The sequence below is a fragment of the Amblyomma maculatum genome, chromosome 11 (genome assembly GCF_055883805.1).
Source record: "Amblyomma maculatum isolate TAMU_Amacu chromosome 11, ASM5588380v1, whole genome shotgun sequence".
Classification (NCBI taxonomy): domain Eukaryota; kingdom Metazoa; phylum Arthropoda; class Arachnida; order Ixodida; family Ixodidae; genus Amblyomma; species Amblyomma maculatum.
This window is the reverse complement of record NC_139354.1, coordinates 27,812,263-27,829,160: the sequence shown is the minus strand read 5'-3', so window position 1 is coordinate 27,829,160 and position 16,898 is coordinate 27,812,263. Positions and strand designations below refer to the sequence as shown.

The following is a 16,898-nucleotide window of genomic DNA, read 5'->3' as shown; positions in this document are numbered from 1 at the left end:
ATCCGATAGCCTCAGTTTCATGCACCAATCACAAATATTTTTCCAATTGAGATGCAAGCTGAAAAACCCAAAAAGTTTGCAATCAAGCCTGCAAAACTGGATGGCTCTCTGCCTGAATAGTCCTGCAAATATTTCGCAGACAGCACACCATGGAAGTGTGCACTGAAGTTCATTTTATTAGTCTATTAACTGCAAAACCTCAGGATATATAGGAGTGAATGCCACGCGACAGTCATATTCACTAAACTTGCCTTCAATGGGTCTCAACGTTTTGAACCGAAGAATGCTAAAGGTTCGAAAGCAGCAAGTCTGGAGCAGTTTAGCACATTTTGTTCCAAATCTTTACCAATTTGATGAAACTCGTGCGGTTTAGCGTATTACAGCATATTTGTCACAAGGGTAGTACCACTACGGTCATCCTCAGGTAATTTCTCAGCAAACTAGGCTTTTGCTCACCTGATGATGGGGAAGACACACTTATCAGAGGAAATATCTTGCACTGGACTCAAGTCCCATGAGCTCCAGAGCCTTCAGAAATGACCGGAAAAGTAAAAAAAGACAGGCCACAGCATGAACACATTGAGTTCAAATATCTAAGAGTAGCCAGGCTCACATCAGCATGCACACAACTACAGTGAAAGCTCATTCATTTGAATCTCGATAATTCGAATTTCCGGATAATTCGAACTACACTACTTGGTCCGGCCAAGCTCCATAGAGATCTGTGTATAAAAAAGCCTGTTAATTCGAACACACGTCGGTTCCGCTATGGATAATTCAACTACGCGCCGCCGCGTCTGGATGGCTTGGCGCACATCACGCGGCACGAAAAAAAAAAAGTAAAGAAGCACCTCCGCGATAGGAAGGCATAATTAGAGGCTGCGCACGTCCAAAACGGGGACAGAAGATGGAACCAGGTAAAACTATGGAAGAGTAAGTAAAACTTAAATGGTGCCATGACCGGCGCGGCGGCCAGCGGCATTGGAGGGGGACGGCGGCCACGGCCATGGGCGCCGGCTGCCTGCTCTCTCTTCTGCGCAACCTCCGTAGCTCGCAACTAAATACTCGTTAATTCCAGCCCTGTGATAAGCGCTGTCGGCATGGTCCCAGCCAAGCCCAAGAAAGGCTAAGATATCGGATGAGCACTATGGGTTAAAGTTTTTCTTTTGCGACAGCTGTCCATCCTTCCACCCATCAGTCGTCAACGTAAGCATGCGAGTCAGCCGCGATCATGACGCCAGCTTTTAGCCTCGTTCGAATCAAAAGCCACTTGCTGCTATCGCGTGTTTCAATGATTGGAGTGGCAGTAGATGGCGCCGGCCTCAGTCGCTCATAGCATGATAAAGCAAATGTACTGAAAAGAAGCCTTGCACAACCGGACAAGCGCCGGCACTTTGCCAAGTTTGCTTTCCCCTCCCTCCCCTCTCCTGGAGCGAAAGTCAAAAGGTAAGCACGCCGTTACCGCTGCGCAGCATCTTGGAACACTGCTAATAAATGTGTTGTGGACCGTGACGGTGTGAAACGGAGGGACGACTGACGCCATTTTTTTGTTCAGATTCGTAGACACAGATCGGGGCAGGGTGGGTTCATTATGCGAGCGAGTTCGGTATACGACTAAATACAGTACATTTACCATAATACAAATGGTTCTTGTCAGTTTTTTTCGACGCCATTTGATAATTCAAACATAGGATAATTCGAACTTTCTTCCGGTCCCATGAAGTTCGAATTAACAAGATTTACTGTACCTGTCTGTGGAAATAAAAAGCCCATGCAGTATCTTACCCTTCCCAAGAGAGCTTCCGTAGCATCTTAACACCTTGAGTGCCGAATATTTAAAAAAAAATTTACACACCTGTAAATTTTTTTTATTGCTGTTTTTCAACAAAAATAAGTGTGAAAGTCCAGATAAATAGGCAAAAAATTTTATACAGAGAGAGAGTACTACAGTCAGAGCATCAATGAAACTAAACGGGAGAGCAATGACACCCCGTGAGTGTCAGTAAGCTGAGAGAGCAGAACAAAGATAAAATCAGCCTTTACGGCCCTCTGCTAGCGTCCCAACAAAGACAGAGGTCAACTTTCGCATTTCCGTTGCGATCGCGTGGAGAAAACGAAGCCACGAGGGTGAGTCGTCGCAAACCATGCGTAGCACAGAAGGTCACAATCATTTTTTTTTTTGCTCTAAGATGGTAGCTTAAACAATTTTGCAACACTTCCTGTAAGTCCTAGAAGGTCTTCATGGGCCTCCGTTAAAGTTCAACAAAGACAGAGATCAAATTTCCTCTGTCTGTTACGGTCACGTGGAGAAACTAAAACCGCGAGGGAGCGCCACCGCAACACAACAGTCGTGATCAGTTCTATTTTCCTCCGCAACACGGTAGCATAGACAGTATTAATAACGCTTTGAGTTCTAGAAGATGGTAGCATGTCCCAGTTAGTGCATGTCTTCAGGAGGGCGCGAAATTCCAAACGCACTCTCAGCGCAGTATGCGTACGGCAAAAACCCTGCGGGACAGAATGCCAGAGTACCCGTACGGCAAAGACACTCAAAGGACTGAACTCGGGCAGGTGGGGTTGCAGCGCCCAACACGCTACCCACCGAATACGACCATCCGCGCAGCCGGCAGCGAGAACATTGATGGAGGTTCCCTCGGGTGCAGCAGAGTAGCAGATGGCTTCGATGACCACCTCTGTGCTTAACTGGCCCACGCGGGCACCGTTGATGGTGTGAACCTGAAGACAGCTGCCCCAAGAACCTGCCGCAAGAACAACCAACATTTTAGACACCTGACATTCACAATGACAAAGGAAAGCGGCACTAACAAACAAATAATTGCAAGCACACAAGCGTAAACAGAGTGCCCATCCTTCTGGACCTCTGCAGTGAGTACAAAAACTAATTCTACCACAGCAGTGTAAGTTTAGAATGGTCATTTTGTCAAGAAAATGAAAGAGGATAACAAGAGAATGGTAGCAAGATGCTGGGTTGATTAGCAACTTGCGCCAAAAAGCAGTGCCAGTTCGATATGCTTGAAGGAAACGTTCTCAGGGTCAAGCATAGCTGAGAATCACAACTTATGCTTTTCATTTGAACATGAAAAATTTGAGAAAGCAATGTAGCCTTTATGCATGGTTGCATATACAGTCAATTTCAAATGTACTGAACTAGAAGGGAATCACAAAACAGTTTGATATATCGATAATTTGATATATAACACATGGCCCGGATGCATGAATGTGGTGCACCCATGCTAGCAGCATGCTTTCTTTAGCAATGTATTGCCCACCTGGACACTGGCAGCACCCCCCGGCATAATCAAAGATGAACAGCAAACGCACGCTTTGAGCGCCATCTTGTGCAAGGTATCAGGAACAGGAGCACCATTACGTGCCACTCCATGGTTGCGAGTGCACCCTTTGGCAGATGGCGCAACTTAGAGGCCCTAACAATCAGCCCAATGCTGGGGGTATGTTGGCAACAGTCGGCCCTATATAGAACCGGTATATTGCCAACACACGCCAACATTGGACCAATGGTTTGTGCAGCCTAAGAAGTGGCACTGGGGTTGGGGCTCGTAACAAAACTGCAGCGGACAGTGCTTTGGGAAAAGCCGCTGCTGATCTTAACAGGACGGATTCTGTTACTATCAAACTATAAATGCAATAACTGAATTAAAAATGGGCCAATTTGATTGCTGCGTCACCTTTAACAGCGAAGCAGGCCATGCGAAAGCTGCCGCAAGCCCTTAGCCAACACGGTCGACTTCACTGCACGAATTTCGGTGCATCAAACACCGGCTTCCCCGCATGACAGCAGCATGCCAGATCAACGGTCACTTTAAGTGGACTCGATGTCCACGTCGCCGCATTGTTTTACAGCTTTAGCGATTCTAGCCCCAAGGCCACGAAGTTAGCTCGACTCCGCGCACAAAAATTGGCAGTGGCAGCCCCATTAGGAAAAGCATCCTTTGCATAGTTCGATATATTGGATGTTCCGTTCAATGAGAGTTCAATGAAAGCACACAACACTTTATTCTTATGCATAAGCTTTTCAGAGGGATATCTTGAGAGTCTGATGTAAGTAATAATTCTATATATATTCCAGACAGACTATTAGCTGTGCTAAAATAAACATTAATTGGACTTCTTTCTTAGGAACCTACTTCACAACTAACTGCACCATTAATGTTACCAATCCCTCCACCACTGCTTCCTATCATAGCTAACTATAAGTGCCAGTTCATCAGTGCTATCGTTGACATATTAATGCGGTAGCGTTAGAGGCCCCATTCACCAGAAAATCTGGCGTCAGTGCTATGAGCAAAAAATGACAAGCATGGCGATGGCAGTTGGTAGCTGGCAGCTGACATGGCCAAGCATAGATATTTTGATGGTTTGCGTGACTTAACGAGACTATACGAGATCAGAAAGTTGGGAGGAGCAGCAAACTCTGGTTGCTCAAGCACGCTACCCCCAGGCCGCGCAGGCGTGCTCATACGGCTCAGTTAAATCGCAGCTTTACATGTCGGGTGGTAGCCTACGCTATCGCACCATACCCTTTAAAGGCGGAGCCTAAGTGTCCCCCATCATATTTTCTTTCTTGGCATCCTAGTTAACAAGAAAAGAATGTCCTTGCCAAGGCCGCGACAGAACTCAGAACAATAAATGTTTCCGCTACGAATTTCCATCCCTGCTCCCACACGCTAGCTACGCTAATTTTCTAAAGTACATCATATAAAAAATTTGCACGACAAAATGCTTAAAGATACAATGGGGCACCATCTGAATCCAGATGTTTATGTACGGTTGGTTTTGAGAGTAGAGCTCTCATCACAGCATGCGTGCACAATTTCTAAAATGCTTTCTTCATTTTTAACAGCATCATTTCATGATTCTTGACAGCTCCATAAAATGTCCAACACTGTAGATTTACACAGACTTGAATTGCTGAAAGAAACATCTCAAAAGTAGTATGCAAAGCAACTTCCATTTTTAGATCATTAGGAATTCCATTCCAAATTTGAGTACGATTAAATTCTATTAGTATTCGACCATATTAGAACGTTTGAAGTTTATATTACAAATAACTTGAAATAACTTATACTGGACGAGCCACACTAAATATATCAGCAACAATGCTAATCACAAGTTGTATTATCTCGACCACAATTTTTCACGTGCTCCATTCCCCCTTAAATAGCTGCTTTTTAAGATGCTAATATGACCAAACTTGATTACATGTTATCAGTATGTGATCCTGCTCAAGTCACTCCAACCTGTTAGCTAGAACTTGTTTCAAAATAATTCTACACGCTCCTTTTTTCCGATAACAACCAAACACCTAGGACTTCAACCATGAAAAATAACCTTGAGCCATGTCTTAAGCCTGTCGCTATAAACTTTTGCCCTTAGTCTTATGAACCGTTTACACAACCTCGTTCTTATTAAAAAAAAAAAAAAAAATTTCTTAAACCGCTCTATCATTCCCATCAAACTGATCACATTCATAAATTCAGCCTCAATCAGTGTAACAAAAAAAAAAAAAAAAAAAAATGTCAGTCTTTTATACTTCTTGCATCTTACAACTGGAGCCACCGTTCTCTTGTAATTGTGTTCATAGACAATAACCAACTTTCTCCCAACTGTTTAGCTAAAATTTAGATCAGAAGAAACTCGTTTCTGTAATGTTTTACTGCATTCTTTTATTCGCTTAAGTAGTATCTTTTAGCGACTTTTTTCTGTAATGCCTGTGGCCCTGAGGGTAAATAAACAAGTACTAAATGAAGCCGAAGCTAGAGGTGCAGGTTCTTAAGAGCAAGCAACACTATGTCTTACCCTCGGCTGCTTGAACAGTGGCAATGTCACCAAGAGTGCTGCTGATGCATGCCAGCACAATGGGAGAGTTCCCTCGGACCACTGTGCGGACGTACTCCAGCCTGCAACAAAAAGTCAATAGAAAGTTGAAAGTGTTCACTGAAAGCTTCACTCATAACCGACAACCTGTGTGGAAACAATATAACAGTAGTGCAAAAGTCGCATCCATTTGGCGCTGTATGCCAAAGAATTCAGCGGTGTTCTTGACACCACTCCCACCCCATGTGGCCTTCTATGCTACAGCCACCCAATGCATCAAGTTCCCATACTAAGTGATGTACAGATAAAGGCCTCTCTCAAGGCCCATTATCAACACATCAAGCCCTACACAACCCACCAAACTCAATAGTCACTCAAGCGAGTTGTACCAATAATTTCCAGCCCCAACACACTGCGCTTTACAAACACAGCAAGTTTCATCTAACACACAAAGTATTCACCATTTGAAATTTTTCAGAAATGCAATGGTCAAACGAACGGGCACAACTGAAGACCTGCTGCAAAATTTTGTCAAATTCTTATCTGTATTCTGTATCCTACAGGCTAGCACCACCCGCAAATAATTCATGCACAAGATTACTTCCCTGGCACTTCATCTATCATTCAGACAAAGAAGACATGATCTGTTTAGACTGTACACACTATGACTCCCTCGGTGCAAGCTGGCATTTTATCGCTTGTTCTCGGCAAAGCTGAAATTGATAATGGGCAAACTTCATCAAGAGGTAAAAACTCCAAAATCGGTTGGAAAATAATATTAGTACTTCTTAAGGGATCAAAAGCAGAGATTCTACACTGGTGTCTGAGGAGCAAAGCATTCCTCAGCATTTTTTCAAGACAGAAGGAAGAGTTCCTCAAGACTGACATCAGACAAAAAAGTCACAACCTGAAAATGGTAAGTTAATTATAAAAAGAGATAATACTAATACAACCCACTCATTCTGCCTTGTTACACCCTGCACTCCTTCTACAAGCCAGCTAAAAGGTGGCACCCCACTCCATATTCAAACTCCCAGTCGCCCCCCCATGTTCCAATCCAGTATTCAAACCAAAATTCCTATCCCAACTTGCTCCAGTAGCTCAGATGCATAATACATGATAGCATCATATCTCTACTTCACTCTATGACTTTATTCCGCTCTAGGTTACTGATCATCACTCCCATTTTCACACTTACAGTCAAAGGATTGGCTTCAAAATTAACCAAGAGCCCAAAAGTTTCACCAAACCATCCAATTACGCAACTACCCTGTCACCATCTCTTGCAATTCAATGCTTCCTCTTTCGATCCCCTGTCAACATATTCATCTGTTTGTCGTAAACAGAGACAAAAGAAACTGCAATTTTCATGGCATGTCATCATCAGTTCGTTTCTGAACACTAGCAAAAGCGATGCCTCATCTGGTCCAATGCATCTGGTGCTTTGATTCTTTTCGCAAATATCCGAGCTTCCATTGTTACTTGACTATCTTCAATGGCCTCTACTAAGTGCGACTAACCAAAAACAGCAGGCACCGTAGCGACGCTAGACATGCAATCACTACCTATTCAGATCCCAGGCAATACAAGAACCGTCACGGCTGGTCGTGACCACAAGGCCGAAGGCCACGCAAATCTCGATCCTCGTGACAGCGTCCGTGTGACCCAGCAGACAGGTGGGCTGTGAAGAATGCTCCACCTGCCATGGGAAACGAAATAAAAAGCAACAAAATCTTGTGCGTTGCCTTGGACGTGCCCTCGCACAGGAACATAAAATTACACATTCTTCATTTTACTTTGGTCACCTGATGAGTGATCATAATCGAAGTGTTTTTCAGGCCACAATGTACAATGTGAAAAGTATTCATGGCCAATTTGCAGGTCAACATCAAACTTTGCACGCTTGTGTGCAAATAAACACAAATAACACTATGCACACTGTAACAGCCTAACGACCACACAGAACATTTTTAACTGTTGATTTGAAGGGCCACTAAGAAAAACTGCGAAATAGGTTGATGAATCAACAGTTTGATGCATGTAAAATGGCGGTAGACATCTTCTTCCTGTCTATGCTGACATTAGTATTAGGCAGGAAAAAGAATTTATTGAAAAAAAATGTTGAAAACCTTCCTGCCAGTCAATTAATCCAAAGTGGCGATGTCCTCACCGAAAGTGACGTGCTGCCACGGTTTTGAACTGAACGGTGATGTTAAGTAGCCTAAGAGGTCCATGCCTTAAAAGCTGATGTCAATGCAACCATTTTACTTGTGAAACCTATCAGTGATGATGACACCTGCATTCTTTTTTTTTTTTTTTTAGCCTTTTTCTAGCTGCAAAAAAGCCCCGTATTCAATGAGAGTGTTCTCTCTGTGATAAGAATACGGCACCCCATCAACGCAGGCCCGTATTATGTCTGTCCCAAGTGTATCTTAAAAAGGTCTAAATGTCTGCACTGGACTGTTATGTGGATTTTAATAAATATTTTTTTATAAATAAATGTATAAATATGTATAAATAAGTTTTATACACAGAAGTCTGAGACCAGCATTTTTCGTCATCTTTACGAATGCCACAGAATGTGACACGGGCTACTAGACCGACTCCACAAATATTCACAACTGGTTCTTGTATTGCCTTCACTGCACCATGTGCATAGACAGAATCCACGTCTTCGCATCCTGTCTCATTTTCGCGTCACCAGTTTTGATGTCGTCAATGTGGTGAACATCGTGCTTAAAAATTTTACGTTCTCCGATCTGCAAGAAATTAGTGTTGGCCTCTTAACTTTGCTGCAGCACAGGCACCATACCTTTGAATTATTGAGCTTGATTTCGTGGGCAGTCAGGAGACCCGAGGCATAGCCCACGAAGACAAGTGGGCTGCCAGGGGCTGCGGCACATGTGGACACCTGGTGCAATATAATAACAATAGCAGCAATGTGAAGTACAGATCGTTATGTGAAAATGTCAAAGCCACAAACAATCATGTAGGTGATAATCAAGAGAAGCAGCAATCCGTATGCAACTTGCGTAACTACTCGAGAAGTACACCACATTACGCAGCAAAGAGGCCACACAAAACAAAAAAAAAAAAACAAATAAGTACACAAAAAAAATAAAATAAGGTGCAGTGTAACCAACACACTGTACAGTGCTGCATGGATGCTCTGCAAGTACAGTGGTTAAGCAGTCGCTCCAAAAGTTTGCCTTAACCAAAAGGTTAAAAAAGTTGTCTTGAGTGCACTTCTTATTCTTAATGAACTTTATTCAGAACCAACTGGATATTCTCATTTGCTTATCGTCATAGCATTCACCTTAAACAGGCTGGCATTTATGAGAGTTGACTCTATTATGCCGCAAGACCCTCCTTGAGACCGTCTAGGAAAAGCTCCTTGTAGTAAAGTCAGCACTCGTACAAAGAACTTGTGTGACATAACAGTATAGGCTACACATGATTTAACAGCCTCGTGTGATTGAGCACGAACATACCTCAAAGCATCGTCACACTGCAGGCTACCACTTGGGGTAAAGCAGCAATCATAATAGAGAAAGGGAATCTGCAAAACTACCTCGATAAAATCCCTTTTGATCAGTATTACAGCACGCACCGTGAATTAGATGTGCCCGCAATGTACTCTCCATAACTGCATGACATGCTCATATTAGAGTGTTAGCCCTCAATGCGAAGGGCACAAGTGCATTTCAGAGGTACCCTATCAAAGCATAGTTGGCAACTTCAGCCTCTCAACCAATGCCCCCTTCCTTTATGTCAGCACAGCAGTCTACTCACCATGTCACCGGGGCAGGGCGAAAGCAATGGCTGCGCTGGCTCGTCCTTTTGCACTTTGAGCCGAACAAAGCCGTCCGCGTGCTGCCAGGACACGAGGGCTGTGCTCTGGATGTAAGTCTGCAGAGCAGCCTTTGAACCCCCTGATGAAAGAAGGAACGAAGGATATGATTACCAGCTCAACTATTTCCCAACAACAGTTCCCTGCTGTCAGGGAACAACAACTGTTGTTTCCTGACAGCAGAGAAATGGCAGTCAGGAAACCGTTGTTGCCTGACAGGGTGGAGCTATCATATCACTCCTGAATACATCAAACTTTCGTTAATTCAGCCTTCAAGGAATTAGAAAACCATTTGTATCACAGTATTTTTGTCTGATGAACACCTGTATGATAAATGGCTGCATACAAGATGAAACTGAAGTAAGAACAAAGTTTTTTTTCCCAGTCTAGCCAAGCGCTTAAAAACCAAGTATTGCATATATAGAAGCGAAAATTCTGATATTTATAATGCTTTGCTTAAAAAGCACAAAGTAAGGGGCAATTTTAAGACGAAAGATTTATTGCACCCCGTACCGCGAGTTTCGACGACTCAGTGGCTTTTACCTTCAGCGACATTCAGCCACTCCGGGGCTGCACAGGCTCGACCACGGGACTAGTCGCGCCACTCGCTGCGGTGGTTCCGTCGCTGGCGTGCGCTCTCTGCCGTTGCAGCTGGAGCCACAGCGCATGCAGTCGCTGGCTGTCAGACCATGTGACCCATCGTGCGCTTGGCCGCAGTTTGAAATTAAGTTCACCCCTCTCATAGGCAATGTGCGCTTCGCCATGAATAAGAACAATTGAGCAATGCTGGGCCATCTTGGAACATTAGGCAGAGGACCTTGCAACGTCATCAGCAAGTGATGTGCTTTCACTTTGTATAACTAGGCTTAGAAGAGACAAACCTTCAAGATTTTTTTTATAAATATTTCCTCTCCCTCTAAAAGTTACAAAGTTATGTTTTTCATTCTGCAAGATGATATGGGCAGTAGTTAAGATGCCCAATTTCTGTACCGTAGTACCCAGGTTCGATCACAACCGCCGCCGGCTGCATTTCAACAAAGGCAAACCGGAGAGGCGTCCGAGTGCTGTGCGATGTCAGTGCCCATTACAGATCACGAGGTGGTCGAAACTACTCGTAACCCTCCACTACGGCACCCCTTTCTCTCCTTGCACATTCAAGCTCACCTTCCTGCTTTTCCTTACCATGCTGTTCCCGTGCCCACAGAAAAAGTATGACAGATAGTACTGCACCTTTCCTTTCCTGTAAACCAATTATTACTATCATTAAGATGATATGGATCAGAATTTAGCAGGGTGAGATTGCAAAAATGGATGGATGGAAGAGTGACAAGAACAGAGTACTGTCTTTCTACAGGACTTCTATTTATGAAAGTTATGGCAGGACACAGCACACATATTTACAGAAGAGGTGAGTGTTATTCTTCCATCCATGCTTTCAATTTCGCTGTGCAAGTTCTGCTGATCATCAACTTGTCCGAAACGATGCCCTTACAGGATGAGGACAACTTCAGACATTATCTCAGCACTATCTCCACGCAAATGCTGTCTTTCTGTGGGTTTGGGGTATTGCTGAAGGGTACTTCAGGCACCATCTCAAAGCCAGCAGGCCTAGGGAGCAGGGGCAACCTGTGACTCACCCGAGGACTGGCTGTAGGTGAGCAGCAGGCAGGAGTGGGCAGGCAGGCCCCACACGTCGTTGGTCCGGAGCGATGCCAGCTGGCTCACGGGGCCCTGGTCTTTCTGGGTGAAGCGCCGGAGCACTAGACGTGGCGGCGGCTCGCTTGGGCTCCCCACATAGCTGCCCCATCTCAGTCCACGCACCTCCGCCATTGCCACCTGGATCATCGTGGAAAGAGGTGTTGCGCTCCACTGATGTCACACCACACACATGCTCCAACAGTACCATGTCTTATTTCCTGTCATTCCACAACTTATTCACCCGCTCGAGCCACGTCTGCCCCATTCATCATCATCATCAGCCTGACTAAACCCACTGCAGGGTGAAGGCCCCTCCTCCCATATTCCTCCAATTAACCCAGTCCTGTGCTAGCTGCATCCACTTGACCCCTGCGAACTTCTCAACTTCATCCGCCCACCTAATTTTCTGACGCCCCCCTGCTACGCTTTCCTTCCCTTGAAATCCATGACCTCAACTGCACTAGAGGCGAGCTGCTACTCCATGATGATGATTAACAGCTAGCGCCCTCCTGTGACATCGCCTGGAACTATATCCTCCTCAGCCGCCACATATCCTAACAGAGTGGTAGTCTTGCTTTGTGCTGCAAGCTGCTTCGCCTACAATCATTGCATTAAGTATGAGGCGTAATATCACAGCATCTTCCTTAGCGGACACTTCATCAACCATCAGTTGCAGACAGATTAAGAGCAGGGCCCGTATTCCGAGTTTGCGTCATTATCGAAAGTGTCGCTACCTCCGCGACCTTGCACCATCTGATTAGTCGAAACGCCGGAACATGATGTTGTCACCTCTTCTGGTTTCGCAGTGGCAACACCCGGTTCTGGTGTTTCGACCAGTCATATAACTCGAGGTCACGTGAGATAGCGACACTTCGATAACGACGCAAACTCGGAATACGGGCCCAGGAAGCACACCTCCCTCCACAGCAGCAGTAACAAGGCAAGGCTTCACGCTGCATAGTGATGTCCTTCATCTCCACATTGCATCTTCCTCCTCACAGTGTTAAGCAAAGCTTAAGTGCTGAAGGGTTGGTCCTTCCACAGCCCTTCAACTTTGCAGGTCACTAGGTAGGACATGCTACTCGATAACAATGCTTGCACTGCGTTACCCGAGAGTTCATGTACCGACAGGTGAACTATAGAAGTTATAGGCTCTTAGAGGATATCGGCACTGCACAGAAGAGGTAGTAAATATACTGTGAAAGCGGAAGCTGGCCACTGAGCTAAAGGAAGAAGGAGCTTCCATATGACTAACATGACCTTAGACGAATGCAGGGGCATCTGCCATTTTTTTTAAGCAAGAGAATGCTCCCATGTTAAGTTGTGGCCTTTTGACACCTTCATTTGGTAGACCTGTGCTCCAGGATGTGGGTTCAGATGACCTGGTACACTTGCCTAAAAAAGTAGTCTGCGCTAAAAAGACTAAACAACACTAGAGGACAGAAGCGCAACATCCAACTTTAATATAGTGAAAGCTCGTTAATTTGAACCTCGATAATTCGAATGTTCGGAAAATTCAAACTACTCTACTTGGTCCGGCGAAGCACCATAGAGATCTCTGTATAAAATAAGCCTGTTAAATAGAATGCGAGTCGGTTCCACTAAGGATAATTCAAACTACGATCCGTAGATTCTGCGCGGCTAGGCACACAGCACGTCGAAGAAAAAAGAAAGCGCGCCATAGTTAGAAGCTGCACACGCGTCCGAAACGGGAATAGAAGATGGAACCAGGTAAAACCACGGAAGAGTGGGTAAAGCCTAAGTGGCGCCATGACGGCATGGCGACAGTCGGTGCTGGAGGTTAGGGGTGGGCGGCAGCGGTGGCGGCTGCCTACTCTTTTCCGCGCAACCTCCGAAACTCGCAACAAAATACTAGTTAATTCGAGCTCTGCTAATTCGGAAATACGAATAAGTTCTGTTGGCGCAGTCCCAGCCAACGCCCATAAAAGGTTATGACTTGGATGGGCGCTACGAATTGCACGAATTTTTTTTTTTTCTTGCGAGAGTCGTCCATCCTTGCACCCATCAGTGGTCAACGGAAGCAAGTGGTCAGCCGCAATCATGACGCCGACTTTTATCACCCATGGCATGATAAGGCGAACGACTGAAAACGAGGCTCGCAAAAGTGGACAAGTGCCGGCACTCTGCCAAGATCACTTTCCCCCCTTGCAAGAGCCAGAGTCCTTCAATGTTTTTACTGGTCCCGAAACTCTTCAACGCTACGGGAGAGGTTCATACACTGGCCGCGAATGCTGTGACGTGCCGCCACTGGGCACTGAAAAGCACCGTTGAGGAGCTCAGCATTGTCGCGACTGATCAGAAAGCATCGGCACTGGTAATTAGAGTGCAAATTTAGACGCCTCTTGTTAAGCTGTGCATTGACATCATGCAACTCGTGCGCATGGAATCATGCCGAACACTTGCTGCGTACAAGGATACCATTTCGGCTACAAACGCGCCAGCGAGAAAGTCCCGTTATTTCGCTTCCCAGCTGACAAGGAGCTGTTACAAAAATGGGAGCGTACAATACCACGGGAAGAGACTGGCGACTTCACTTTTGGTTCTAAATATGCGTGTTTGTGAAAAGCCCTTTCACATTGCGGACGCCATTCGTCTCGAGGAATTCACTGTGAATGGCAATGCGGTATCATTGCAACGGGGGAGGCCGGTGCTCCGGCCTGACGCTATCCCAAGGATTGCCGAAGGCCTTCCAAGCTATTTGACAAAGTGTAAAACACGTAGGCGGTCGCCAGTACCTCGGAAACGGGAGAGACCGCGGTGGTCTTGAATTTAGTGACAGCAGAGGGAATTCAGCTGGCTCAGCTTACGTTTTACGTGACGTAAACAGCGATATCGGTTTGTAAACAGCTAGTAAACAGCCGTAGTGCCGAGGTGCAGCTGTTGCCATCGGTGCATTTTTGAAAAACATCGCGCACACTCGCAAAGTGCAGAATCTTGTGCTATTATCCTTAAGCACTCATTTTTCAAATTCATGACATAGGTAACTGAAAAACAAGAACCGGAAAAATCTTGAAGCAGAGATCAAAATCAATGCCACGGGAGCCGTAGCAACCGCGCATCGCGGCTGTGGGTGGGCCCAAGAAAAAACGGCGACAGAGAGGACAGCAGGGCAGCGACGACGTGCACGCCTGCGAACTCCAATCTCGACGACGTGGTGGCACAGGTGGCACTGTACGCCGAGATCGGCACACCGCTGACCATCACCATAAAGCAACAAGGGCAAAGAAAGCACAAAAAATATGTTTGCTGACAATCTGACAACCGATATCGGCCGACGAAGATCTGTGACTGCGCCTTAGCATAGCGATCACGCGCTACGTGTTCAACACGGGCTGCGGTGCCATTTTCGCTTGCGTGCTGCAAGTTTTGCGATTTGAGAGAACAGCGTGTAGGCAGGAAACAAGTAAACGGTGCCGCAGATCGTTCAGTGAATGATAAGGGTGCCCTGCAACATTATAAAGTTCGTTCATAGCAGGTTTTATACAGCGCAGTTAGTTTCACGTCTGGCGTCTGCTCTGGTGTCTTGGTCTTGGTTCTCTATGTCTTGGTTCACGCATTGATATGCAGTTTTCTTCCTGATACCAGCGATTATATAAGCGCACCTGTATCTACCCTTTTCTGTCATTAAAGTTAGAAATTGCACTTCTTTCTTTTACCCTATACTTTCCTGTGTTCGTCTCTTTAGTGCAGAGTACTTTTCAATTATCATGTACCAACTAGCTCGTCAGAAGGTTTTACTTTGGCACACTTACCTGGGACGAGGCAGGACCTGCAGCGTTGCGCTGGCTCTCGGCCAGGCTGAGAGTCACCAGGGGGTGAGGGCTGCTAAACAGCTGCTTGGGCATCTGGCCGTACGTGCGGATCATGGTCTCCAGCGCCCTCTGGGACACCACGTCGTGAGTGACCGAGCTCACGTCCACACCGTAGTAGGTCTGCAGGATGCAACAAAATAGAAAACCCGAGTATGAAAAGCAAATTTCAATCTTCAGGCAAAGCTGCCGTGTACAAATGAGAGTTTGCATTTGACTTGCAGAGCAGTGTCATCTGCTTTTGGTCATGTGCGTCGTCTATAGCAAACATTTCTTTTTATGCTGCGTGCTTAAAGCGGCGTCGTCTGCTTTTGTCATATGTGTCGTCTGTAGCGAACATTTCTTTTTATGCTGCGTGCTAAGAGCAGTGTCGTCTGCTTTTGTCATACGCATCATCTATAACAAACATTTCTTTTTATGCTGCGTGCTTAGAGCAGTATCATCTGCTCTTGTCATATGCATCGTCTACAGCAAACAATTCTTTTTATGCTCTGTGCTTAGAGCAGTGTCGTCTGCTCTTGTTATATACATTGTCTGCAGCAAACATTTCTTTTTACGCTGCAGCTAAGCACAAAGACAACACAACTGTCATTAAGGAAAGAAAAAGAAATGAAACCATTGGAAACGGTCTGCTTAAGTGTTGAGAAAAAAAAGAAAAAACTACGAACAAATGGCTTCTTAGCGCAAAACAATGTTCCTAAGCACTAAAGTCGCATAATACACAGTCATGTAGTCCAATTGTCCAATTTAAACCTGCTTCTGTTAGCCCTGCCTTACACTACCCTACACACATCACAGACTATTGGTTAGTGACTTTCACTTAACACTAGGGAGACCAACGTTACTCACTTTGCAATGCATCAAGGTTATTGCATAAAAAACGGAGCCAAAAAGTGCATGACCTTCATTGCTGCGGCTAATGTGGTGTTATTAGGATGCACCTTTATGATTTCTGTTTTTTCTCCAATGTCCAAGGTTCGCCCTTCCCCTCTGTAATGCATTTTTAACTCTGAAGGTACTGTAAATAAATAAATTATGCGAGGTGCTAAAACTGCTTGCCAACCTCTCAAGCAAAACTCAAGAAAACTATGATTGAAATCAATGCTTCAATATGTGCAGCGTTCGTCCGGTTTCGTGGCCGCCCAAGTTGTATCATCCGTCTTGGCACCGAATACATGCAGGATGCTGGCAGACAGCGTGCCAATGAGCCCTGATTATGTACTTTAGATACCTAGATACCTTATATACCTTATTTTAGAGCAAATTATGTTCCTTGTAGCACATGTATGAAAGCCTCCCAACTCAAATCTGTGAAACTAAGAAAAAGACAAGAGACTGACAGCAGGATGGAAGACATTGATGGCTTCTTCAGCAGCCTTCCCAGTCTGCTTGTAGCCAAAGACCAGGTCAATCCAGTGGCCCAAGTGCTCCGTCACATAGTCTGACTCCAGGACTTGTCGGTGGATCAGAATAAACAGACGAGGGTCTCCCCGACACCAGGGAGGCAGTTGTACGTCGGAGACAAGCTCTCCTGTCTGCCGCTTACCAAAGTCAAAGCCTGCATCCAGCATCAAGGCAGATTAGAACAGACTATAGCGATCAATGAACAAAACACAATTAAAAAAAAAGCTTCTCAATGGCTGCTGCTCTGTTTCTTCCTCCCA

The 16,898-nt window shown here is 45.3% G+C and overlaps 1 protein-coding gene across 2 annotated transcripts in view; it reads right to left on the bottom strand.

The window, feature by feature from the left end:
* mv (lysosomal-trafficking regulator mauve) overlaps positions 1-16,898 on the bottom strand; it is a 110,832-nt gene that overhangs the window by 6,900 nt on the left and 87,034 nt on the right. For both annotated transcript variants that reach the window (XM_084583257.1, XM_084583258.1), the window contains 9 exons: positions 16,575-16,792; positions 15,178-15,357; positions 11,344-11,542; positions 9,649-9,788; positions 8,669-8,767; positions 7,422-7,555; positions 5,839-5,939; positions 2,603-2,759; positions 457-528 (listed from right to left, as the gene is read on the bottom strand). In XM_084583257.1, coding sequence (XP_084439383.1) covers positions 457-528; positions 2,603-2,759; positions 5,839-5,939; positions 7,422-7,555; positions 8,669-8,767; positions 9,649-9,788; positions 11,344-11,542; positions 15,178-15,357; positions 16,575-16,792 — 1,300 coding nt within the window. The remainder of the gene's footprint in view (positions 1-456; positions 529-2,602; positions 2,760-5,838; positions 5,940-7,421; positions 7,556-8,668; positions 8,768-9,648; positions 9,789-11,343; positions 11,543-15,177; positions 15,358-16,574; positions 16,793-16,898) is intronic.